Below are 12,163 nucleotides of genomic sequence, written 5' to 3'. Positions count from 1 at the left end.
GTTCAGCATTCAACACCATTGTGCCCTCCAAGCTCATCATTAAGCTCAGGGACCTTGGGCTCAACAGCGCCCTCTGTGACTGGATCATGAGCTTCCTGACGGGCAGATCCCAGGCAGTGCGGATGGGGAACATCACATCCTCCACCTTGACCCTCAACACCGGAGCCCCTCAGGGTTGTGTGCTCAGCCCTCTCCTCTACTCCCTGTTCACGCACGACTGCGTGGCCACACACAGCTCCAACACCATCATCAAGTTTGCTGACGACACGACCGTCATCGGCCTGATCACAGACGGCGACGAGACGGCGTACAGAGAGGAGGTCAGAGCCCTGACATCTTGGTGCCAGGACAACAACCTCCATCTCAACGTCAGCAAAACAAAGGAGCTGATTGTGGACTACAGGAAGAGGCAGAGAGAGGCACACACACCCATCACCATCGACGGGACTCCTGTGGAGAGAGTCAGCAGCTTCAGGTTCCTCGGGGTAAACATCAGTGAGGACCTGACATGGACACATCACACCAGGGTCATATCCAAGACGGCTCGACAGCGGCTCTTCTTCCTCCGCAGGCTGCGGAAGTTCAACATGGACTCCAGGATACTCTGCAACTTCTACAGGTGCACCATCGAGAGTATCCTGACTGGCTGCATCACCGCCTGGTATGGCAGTTGCACCGCCCTCAACCGTAAGACTCTACAGAGGGTGGTGAAAACTGCTCAGCACATCACCAGGACGGAGCTGCCATCCATGGAGGACCTCTACACCCAGCGGTGTAGGAAGAAGGCCGGTAGGATATTAAAGGACCCCCATCACCCCAGCAACAATCTGTTCTGTCTGCTGCCGTCTGGCAGACGGTACCGCAGCATCCGGACCAAGACCACCAGACTCAGAGACAGTTTTATACCACAGGCTATAAGACTGCTGAACTCCTGAGCTGTGTGAATGTCTACTCACATCTGTTTATAGTACACACATACATATATATTATACACATCTGCCATACATATCTGTTTATAGTACACATATCTATATATTGTACATATCTGCCATATACATCTGCTATACATAATATATGCATCTGTCCATACCTCCTCATTCAACAGTGTAAAGTATTTAAATACTTTCAATGTATTCCACATATGTATATATTTCACATCCTCAAATCTTTATTGTTGTTATTGTAAATATTCTTCTCTCTTTTTGCACTACTTTATTTATCTTTTGCACCATGCATGTTGAGTTGTTGGAGGAGCACGCGACATAAGATTTTCATTGCCAACATATACGCTGTATCTGCTGTGCATATGACCAATAAAACCTTGAAACCTTGAAACCTTGAAACCTTGAAAAATAGATGTAGAAATAATAAACCCCATCAAAAATGATGTTGACACCAAAAGAGGAACACTGTAATTAAGTCTAGTTTAACCAAAAGCATGAAGCGATGTCTCTAAATCAGACACAGACAATAACGATATTTGATTCCTTTAACGTGCACATAAAAGAAAACGCTATGGTAAATTCATGCTCTTACAGACGAGTATCTCCTAGCAGATGTTAAGGGTTCCTTGACCGGAGCCCTGAGTTACATCAAGGTTGTATTGATAGATCTCACTTCAGTACAATAATGCACCACCTATCACTGGTTTAAGTTTAAGTAGTTTGACTTAAGTACTGTGCTTAAGTACAATTTTGAGGTACTTGTATTTTACATGAGTATTTCAATTTTATGCTACTTTATACTTGTAGTCCACTAAAATTCAGACGCAAATATATATATATATATATATATATATATTTATATATATATATATATATATATATATATATATATATATTTTGTATGATGTATGATGTATATTGAGGATGTAGATTAATGATCAACACTTGAATTGATTGAAATGAAAATATTTAAATTCACCTGTAAAAAAAGTCATTCAGATGATTCACACCTTTACCAGCTCTGAGAACACTTTAATGATCAATCATTATAAAACATATCAGAGATATTATTCTGAAATGGACCGATCAAACAATGACTACTTTTACTGTCACTACTTTAAGTACATTTAGATGAGAGTACTTTCTACTTTCACTGGAGGAACATTTTGAATGCAGGACTTTTACTGTGACAGAGTATTCCTACACTCTGGTACTTCTACTTTACTCAAGTACTAGATCTGAGTACGTCTTCCACCTCTGCCACCTATAAGAGCAGTTACAGTCAGAGGGTTTTCATTATAGGAAGTTGTTCCCGGCCAAAATGGATGTGGACACCTTGTGATCAAAAAGCCTTACAGCCATGTGCTCATTGAGTCAGTTTTTGAGATATATTTTTTATACCATCCAGGCAGATTTGGACCTGCCGGACTTGTTAGACACCCCCCTGGACTCCCCAGACACCGAGATGGAGGTCCTATCCTCTGGTGCCCTCTCTCGACAATACTCCCGTGATGCTGCCACCTCCACCGTCAGCATCCAGGGCTCAGGGAACCACTACCACGCCTGTGCCTCCGACGACTACGATGACGTGGGCTTCGACCCGTCCATCCTCCCCCCTCCGGACCCCTGGATAGACAGTGTGACCGATGACTCACTGGATGTCAACTTCAACAGCTCTGCTATTCTGGAGGTATGTGGGAGCGTGCTCAGTCATGAACAAGGCCAGGGACGTCCAAGGAACCAAGCATTCATTCCTCACTCTGTGCTCTGACTCACTCATTCACTCCGAACAATAACGTCTTCATGCTTTCATAATGTTGATCTGTGGACAGAGCTGCACTAATGACAAGGGTTATAATAAAAGTGGAAGAAATTCATAGAACTGTAATTTGCCATGTATAGTGTCTTCATTCACTGTAATTTGGCAGATTCACTGCCCGGCCAAAAGAAAGGTCACACACTCTAATATTCGTTGGACCGCCTTTAGCTTTGATTACAGCACGCATTCGCTGTGGCATCGTTTCCACAAGCTTCTGCAATGTCACAACATTTATTTCTGTCTTGCATTATTTCTTTTTATCTTGTATTGATGACGGGAGATTCAGACCACTGCGCAAAGTCTTCTCCAGCACATCCCAAAGATTCTCAATCGGGTTCAGATCTGGACTCTGTGGGGGCCAATCCATGTGTGAAAATGATGTCTCATGCTCCCTGAACCACTCTTTCACAGTTTGAGCCCGATGGATCCTGGCATTGTCATCTTGGAACATGCCCGTGCCATCAGGGAAGAAAAAGTCCATTGATGGAATAACCTGGTCCTTCAGTATATTCAGGTAGTCAGCTGACCTCATTCTTTGGGCACGTTGCTGAACCTAGACCAGACCAACTGCAGCAACCCCAGATCATAGCACTGCCCCCACAGGCTTGTACAGTAGGCACTAGGCATGATGGATGCATCACTTCAGACGCCTCTCTTCTTACGCTGATGCGCCCATCACTCTGGAACAGGGTACACCTGGACTCATCAGACCACATGACGTTCTTCCATTGCTCCAGAGTCCCGTCTTTACATTCCCTAGCAGATTGAAGCCTTTTTTTCCGATTAGCCTCACTGACAAGTGCTTTTCTTACGGCTACACAGCTGTTTAGTCCCAATCCCTTGAGTTCCCTTCACATTGTGCGTGTGGAAATGCTCTTACTTTCACTATTAAACATAGCCGTGTTCTACTGTTGTTTTTCTACCATTGTATTTCACCAAACGTTAAAGTGATCGCCAATCACGATCATTCAAGATTTTTTTTCCGACCACATTCCTTCCTGAAAGATGATGTTTCCCCACTGTCCTTCCAGTTTTTAATAATGCGTTGGACAGTTCTTAAACCGATGTTAGTAGTTTCAGCAATCTCCTTAGATGTTTCCTCTGCTTGATGCATGCCAATAATTTGACCCTTCTGAAACAGATGAACATCTTTTCCACGACCACAGGATATGTCTTTCCACATGACTGTTTAACAAATGAGAAGCTACTCACTCATCAGTTAGGGTTCAATAACTTGTTGCCAGTTGAAACATAATCACCCATGCAGTAATTATCCAATGAGAGGCTCTTACCTATTTGCTTAGTTAGATCCAGGTGGTGACCTTTTTTTGGCCGGGCAGTGTGTATTTATTATAAAGTCCATTTGGATGATCATTCAGAGGGGAAATGTAAAAATCTGTCTTTCAAAGAAAAACACTTTGGTTTCCAACAGCTGTGCTAGTACAAATACTAATCATAGATTCCCTTTCAATAGCCTCTTCAATGTTGTATTTATGCAAATAACTTTTTAATACCAACACATACAGTACTTAGAAAACAGAGAATCACAACATCTCCTAAATACTACACCAACATTATAACATCATTTCAGAATGCTTAGGTTTTGTTCCAAAATGATGTGCATGTAAAGTCACCTCATTCATCGGCATGATATTACACAATATCAGTGTTTTTCATTTTTAATACAGTTATACTTTAGGTTACTCAATTGTTTTAGAAATGTAAACTCAACACTTTATTGCATTTTTATAAAATGCTATATTAAAGTTTTTGTTTTACACTGCCAACTGCAACAGGGGATTTCACTTTACAGAAACGTGCTGTCGGACACTAAATGATCTCGTGGATTCAAACTACTAACGTGTTGCTAAGAAATCACAAAATCTAAAAGCTAGTGGTATAAAACTGCAGAAAGTACCTTTACTCACTGGAAACATTAGGTCTGTACTGATATATTTCACTTTATTGTAAACTGCACCTGTAATACCTTGCAAAAGTCATTAGTATCAACAGAGAAGAAAGCTGGGTGTGGGCTGCGACGGATTATTGATTATTAAACTCCAGCAAGTTTACAAGCTTAAAGAAGAAAATGGAGACCTGACACAGTAGATAAACAAAAACGGGTCAGCAAAGCTCATAGGATAAGATAAGATGTACTTTATGAATCCCAAACTTGCAGCAGCATAAAACAAAACCAGGCATTGCACATCATTGTAAATTAAAAAGTAGGGAAAACAATTCTAAAATATAAACTGCTCAAAATAGAAATAAAAATAAACCGGAATTAGAGAAAATATATACAAGCAGTTGAGTAAAAATATAAAGAATCAGACAAATAAACACTTGTGAAGATAACACTATATAAAGCAGGATATTATATAAAGAAACAGCTCAAATAAGAGAGTAAAAGTAGTAAAGAAGACTAAAATCAATAAAGCACAGGGAGCTGCTGCAACAGGCTGCCAGCTAGCTCGGCAACAACAGCGAATGAATACGATGGATACGATCCTGTAGATTGCTTCTCTCCTTTATTTTTTTATTTGTTTACAGATCCAAATTGCCAAACAGTGCAGGAAGAGGCAAAAAAAACCATTGCCCTTATTTAAAGCCTCTATATAAATAATGTTAAAAATCACCATTTTATAAAAAGCTAAAGCTCAATATACAAACAGTTGCTTCAATTTAAAAAACATGGCTACATTTAAGAACAACATATGCTTAACATGTAAATCAAATAACCCTGATGTGAATATAAAAATAGGACAAAAATGCTATATTTTACTACTTATAGATTAAGTTTGATGTTAAGTCATTTTGTTGGTCTCTTAGTTATCAGCCATCACACACATTTTGATCTTTCACATCAATAGTGCACATGCAATATGCAACATAATAAATTAACTCTCAGAACACACTCTTCTGATTACTGTAGCTGCTGTATGCCTTTGGTACCTCACAGTGAATATAGAGGTGTCCTGCAGGTGTGTCCACATGTTGTGAAGGTGGATGTTTGATTGGCAGGTGGTGCAGCGGTCGGTGTGCCACAGAGACGGACACTGGTTCCTGAAGCTGCTGCAGGCAGAGACCGACCGCATGGACGGGTGGTGTCGACAGATGGAGATGGACCAGCGGGACAATGACCTGCCAGAAGACGGTACGTCTCTGTGTGTTCGTCATATAGAGGCTTCCATACGTGCAGCCTGAGGTGGAAGAAGTACTCAGATTAGTTCTTTAAGTTAAAGTATCAATATTACAGTGTAAAAATACTTAGTAACAAGTAAAAGTCCTGTATTCAAAATTATAATTAAAGAAAAGAAACAAAGTACTAGAATCAAAATAAACGTTATATAGTAAAAGTACTCATTATGCCCATTTAAGCATCATATGTTGCACTTGGTAAAAGTGTGCTTTATTTGAATTACTTTATATAATGATGGGTGGCTAACCTTTAATAATATATGATAATTAATTATTTGATTTATGATTTGTATTGATAGCATAAATCTGTGAAGTAGCTAGTAACTAAATATGTAAAATAAATGTAGGTTAGTCAAAATATGAAGTAGCATAATGTGAGTATTCTCATGTAAAGTACAGGTACCTCCGTGTTTTACTGAGTACACTTGAGTAAATGTACGTAGTTACATTCCACCACTGCCTGTAGCTGATTTCTTTGCCTTTTCTCTGCCATGCTCATTCATTGTAAAAATCAGAGCTAGAATTACAGGAGCAACTTTGGGTCAAACCTGATGTGATTAATAAGCATTCAATTTCTTTTTCATGCGTTCAGGTTTCAAGATTAATTGCATGATTTTACAAAAACACAGAAAAACCTGAAATGTTTCACATAACTGTATAAGGTTAGCTGAAAGAAATAATACTTATTTTAAATACAAAATATAATGTTCAACTTAATATTACTTCTTTCAACTAACCTAATAAATGTATAATAATGATAATAGCAAACATGGTATTAATAAAGCGCTTCTCCAGGTGCTCAAAGACACTTTACTTTACATTAATTCATTTTTCTTCTTTGAATACTAACAATGCAATTACGTGAAATCTGTTGACATAATATATTTAATTAAAGTCAACGTTCCAGACTTTCTGTGACTGCTCTGGACAGCGGAACATGGAAGAGCTGAGATGCATTATACGTGTAATTACCATTCTCTGAGGAGCAGATGGCTTCCATGTGTGTGTGAGTGTCTCTGAACTGCGTCTCTGTCCTCACAGTCCTGGGGAAGATGAGGAGTGCCATGGGCAGCGCTCAGCTGCTGATGTCTCAGAAGTTCCAGCAGTTCAGGGAGCTGTGTGAGGAGAACCTGGTGAGACTGAAACGCAGAGAACATGCAGACAAACATTTAATAACTCAACTCTACATGTTTTACTTTGTGTGTAAGAGACCTTTGACTGAGCTAAAATTTGATTTACACACTCATTATTTATTCCTTTAATTATTTTGGATTTCCTTTACCAAATTATTTATTTCCTGGTTCCTCTTCCAACTTCTTTTTATTTCCTAACCCTCTAACTCTAACCCTGACCTTATGTTTGTGACATTCTGAAACTAAATCTTGTTAAATATTTCCATCTGGAAGTGTTGGTCAGTCATTCCAGACTCAAATATCTCAGCAACTAAACTGAATAGATTTTGTGAACGTACTGACAGATATTTATTGATCGCTTGAATTTTTTCTGTGGCCTATATTACGTCTAACATTTAACAAAAGTTTGGGGGTTAGGGGTTATGGATCAAAGGACTTAGTGAAGAGAAATGTTTTGAGGTGCTTATTGAACATGGGCAGGGATTGGGCAGAGCGGACGTGGAGTGGTAGACTGTTCCAGAGTGTGGGAGCATTGGCAGAGAAGGCCCTGTCCCCAAAAGTTCGCAATCTGGTGCGGGGAGTGGCCAGCAGGTCAGACTTTGTAATGTTGTTGATGTGCGACCGGAAGGAGAGAGTGGAGTCCAGGATGACGCCCAGGTTGCGCACCTCAAGAGATGGGGAAATAGAGCAGCCATCCACAATCAGGGCCAGGTCAACAACTTTCCTGAGCATTGTTGCAGGGGCCACCACCATGAGCTCTGTCTTATTGCTGTTTAGTTTGAGTAGGTTTGTGGTCATCCATGATTTGAGTTCCTGCAGACAGTTGACAAGTTATGTGGGTGGGAGCTGGGAGGAGGGGTTTGTGCTGGAATACTATAATCACTGAGTCAGTCCATCAATATAATTAGTTCTGCTACTGTGAATATTGCAAAAATGTTATTGATTTACTTATAAAATTAACTGGAAAAAGTAAATGACAGGATGCAATGGGTGTTAGACCAGCATGTTTAGGTGCATATTGGGTGGTGATTGTTTATTCCATGAGAAATGTCAACCACGGTGGTCTTATTGGGCAAACCTGTGTTCTAACTCAAGAAATCAAATGACAAATTGAAATTGTCATTTGCTCTAAAACCCACAATTATTATTATTTTTCCCATCACATTTTGAGCTTCTCTACAAACAAGCTTTAAGTCCTAAAATATAAAACTGTATTTAGTATTTTTTATCGTCCCTGTCTGTAATATCTGAAACTTATTGTTCTCGTCCTCTCCACTGTTCCAACTGTCCCAGAACCCGAACGCCCACCCCCGACCCGTGGCCTCGGACCTGGCTGGATTCTGGGACATGCTGCAGCTGTCCATCGAGAACATCAGTCTCAAGTTTGATGAGCTGCACCAGCTCAGAGCCAACAACTGGAGACCCCTGGACCCCCCCGACAGAAAGGTACACGCACAAGCTTCAGTCTGCTGGTTTATCAGTGATAACAGCACCATTTAAACAGAAGGTTTAATATTGTAGTATTTATTTGCATTTGTGTATGTACATATGAATGTCTCAGTTGCTTCAAATGCAACATGTGTTAGCAAAGTAATCATTCGTCACGCTGAACAGAAATCATCCGATCCTGACATGGATGTAAAATGAAAGAAAGAAATGACTCTGATGAGCCGAGTGTTGCCTTCATATTTCAGGCAGTCAGTTTCAGATTGACTGAGAGTAGCACTAATTGTTTATCAGTCGTATGTCATTCACCTGCTTCTGATTTAGAGCGTTTGAGGCCAAAGACAGCCAACTGCTGCTCCAGCCATCATCTGCACACCAACCAAACAGAACTCTACCTGATGCTACATTGTGGTCATCCCAACACATACTTACTCATGTTGATAACACAGTAGTATGTATAGTAACAAGAAATGCATTGTGGGCCTTGTGGCCAAAGCATGCTTTTTGTTGTAGTTTGTAAGAACTGCGACGATGCGATCTGACAGCTTAACTACATTTATTTTCTTTCCATTGTTGATCAGTGATGGCCACAAATGTTTTGCACAGTCTGACATTGACACAAATTGGGACTAATTTAGTATTACACCGTCTCACACAGTGTTGCATGAATCTGTAGGGCTGTTATAGTGTATTATGGTGGAGTCTTTATTCGTTTTTTTATTAAATAGTAATTAGAGGGCAGTCACATGTCTGGTTCCTGGATGGAAGCTTTTGTGTTGGGTGAAAAGCAGGTAATAATGCCCAGTGTTAAAGTGGCCTTAGCAGCCATTCTGAATAATACATGATCTGGAAATGTTCCTGATGCAACGCTTTAAGTGTGGTGGTGGATTTCTATTCCACAAGAACCAGAACCAAAACACTTACATTAGGTTTTTACCAAATTATCAATCTATCCATACCTGACTTTAAGCAAAGAAAATCTCCTTTTAACCATTACAGTGTCCCTCAGCTTTCTCTCATGTTATTGCATGGTTGTCTGACTTGTTCTCTGTGGTGCTACAGATACTCTTCCTCCTGCTCATGTTTAAGTGTGTGTGTGGATCTCTTTCAGATATCTGGTGCCTGGCCTGCAGTATCTGTTGTGGCTTTGCTTCATTGAATACTGACTCTGCCGGCTTCCTCATTTGCTCTCATTGTTGTCTCTTTTTCTTTTCTTGTGCTTTTTTGTGTTGACAGTGAAGGCGCTTGCATCAAATCTGCATAACTGCAATGCCAACACCACCACGGGGCCTTGACACCTCTGGGCCTCCGTAGCTCCATAATTGTCTGTCTTTCCATCCATCTGTCCATGCTTCTTTCTGCCCTTCCTCTACTCTGCCGCCTGCCGCCGCCTCCCCATCTGTGGCTTTCTGTTGTGTGTGTTTTAGCTGCAAGTGTAAGGACACATGGACAGGAGAGAGTTGAAAGTCCTAGGTATGATGAATAAAAAGTGCATAAACACAAACCCTAAAATAGCAAAGGAACAGCTCATTAGGAGGTGCATAAAACAAAAATAAATACACTAGTAATTGCAACTTGTTCAAGCAATTATTTTCATGGTCACCTTTGTCTTTGCATAATGTGCGTCCTACTGGACTTAGCAAATTCAGCGCCCTCAGTATCTAGTAGACAAAGGATAACCTCAGTGTACAGTTTTATTTCAAAATGGTTGGGATGCTATAATCAGAATATCATATTCAGTCTTTCAGCTGGAGATGACTTTAAAAACATGTGTGATTTAAGAAGAGGCCTAAAAGCTTAGCCATTAGCAAACAGCACCAACATCTCTGCAATTATTGGTTTCATTGTTGGAAAATACTGAGTAATGTTTAAAGACTAACAATAACTTCCTCGGACTTGTCATTTTAATCAAAAATATTTTTAACAACTGTTTTTTAAGGTCTTGTAAGTAAACTGCGCTCACATGGTTAAATATGTGGTTTATTATTACTTGGATCTTATATTTATAGTTTTGACCCTTTGTATCATTTAGGACAACAAGTCAATTGCTGAGATATGGCAATTATTGTTCAAAATAAGTCAGACTAAGAGAATCATGGGCGAGCAGACAATCAGATTGGCAACCTAAACAAACCTTACGGTTCACAGACCGACTTCCTGCTTCACATCTTTTCCATTATTCTTTTGTAGTTGATTGTAGTTGTCAGACTTTGTTGAAGCACTTTCACATCTCAGTTATTAATTAGTTGAGTAAGATGTTGTTGTAATCGGATATAAATGAGACACCCAACTATTAAAATAAAACCAAATATATCCAATTTTCTTTATGCCATCAGAGAGATAGAACATTATATCGTCTGCATAGAAGTTAAACTGGTGCCATGTTTACCGTATGTACAGTTATTTCAAAAATAAAATAAGTTTAGGAACAGACCTTGCCATAGGATGCTCTTTCTAGCAATTCATTATATTTACCTAATATATTTCTAAAATACCTGCATTGCATGATATAAAACCGTAAACCATAAGGTCACACACTAACACACGTTTAAAAGTAATGTACAGTAGGTACGATGTTAGCCCAACGCAGAGGGATTATTGTACAGCAAAGACACATTTATTTAATAGAGAAAATGGAACAAATGTTTGAAATACGTGTAGGAAGTAAGTTAAGATTCCAAAATAAGAGCAAGTAAAGGAGCTGCACTTTTATTAAAACCATGTGTGATGCAATATGTGAAAAATGTGGAGAAAGAAAGAATTCTCAAATAAAATAAAATATTTGTATAGGAAGTCTAATTCCCCTCAACCTAACTCACAGTATTACCAACACAAACAAGGGAAAAGGCACATGAAACCAGGAGCCATTAAAGACAGCATCACAGGGACATACACACACAAACACGTCTGTCTTTTTCCTGAAATGTTCTCCCCTCCCCCTTACCGTCCTCTCCCACTAGGAGAGGCGGCTCCCACCTCCAGTGCCAAAAAAGCCTCCCAAGGGCCCCCACCACCACCCCCCTCTGGCCAGAGACCGCTCCCTGGAGAGCTCAGAGAAACAGCGGCAGGAGGCCAGGAAGCGCCTGATGGCCGCCAAGAGAGCCGCGTCCGTACGGCAGAACTCGGCCACGGAGAGCGCTGACAGCATCGAGATTTACATCCCCGAGGCTCAGACCAGGCTATGAGGACACTAGCAGGGACTCACACAGGGTTACATGCAGTACACACTCAACATACACAACACAACACAGACATGTATGGTTGTCCACGCCAATGTATAAGGGTGTAACCAAATACAAATGTCTATGAGTCATTACTCATAAACCCATAAGCATCATACACAAATCACTACAGTGGGTGGAATTGTCTTTTAACAATATTTTATCCATATGGTATCAAAAACATCATAACTTCATCAGCTTTTGTCTCAAATGAAACTCAGTATTTTCTTAAGTACTGTGTCACCAGTTTGAACCAGTTTAATTGTGCACTGCAGAATCAACCTGAGACTGACTAATAAAAAGAAAGTCTACATACTAATGAGCCGAGGAGCTTTTACAATTCTTCTCAATTGCTTTTTCATTTTAAAAAGCAATTTCAAAACTCATTTAATTAATCTGGAC

General features: G+C 40.1%; 1 protein-coding gene across 1 annotated transcript in view; it reads left to right on the top strand.

Annotated features, from left to right (window-relative positions):
• Window positions 1-11,725, top strand: part of LOC134865453 (disks large-associated protein 1-like) — a 138,582-nt gene extending 126,857 nt beyond the window's left edge. The window contains exons 12-16 of the mRNA XM_063884976.1: window positions 2,353-2,634; window positions 5,785-5,917; window positions 7,003-7,094; window positions 8,388-8,540; window positions 11,501-11,725. Coding sequence (XP_063741046.1) covers window positions 2,353-2,634; window positions 5,785-5,917; window positions 7,003-7,094; window positions 8,388-8,540; window positions 11,501-11,725 — 885 coding nt within the window. The remainder of the gene's footprint in view (window positions 1-2,352; window positions 2,635-5,784; window positions 5,918-7,002; window positions 7,095-8,387; window positions 8,541-11,500) is intronic.
• Window positions 11,726-12,163: the final 438 nt, after the last annotated feature.

This window comes from Eleginops maclovinus, chromosome 6 (assembly GCF_036324505.1).
Source record: "Eleginops maclovinus isolate JMC-PN-2008 ecotype Puerto Natales chromosome 6, JC_Emac_rtc_rv5, whole genome shotgun sequence".
Taxonomy (NCBI): Eukaryota; Metazoa; Chordata; class Actinopteri; order Perciformes; family Eleginopidae; genus Eleginops; species Eleginops maclovinus.
Note: the sequence above shows the minus strand (reverse complement) of the source record. Positions and strands in the feature narration are given on the sequence as shown.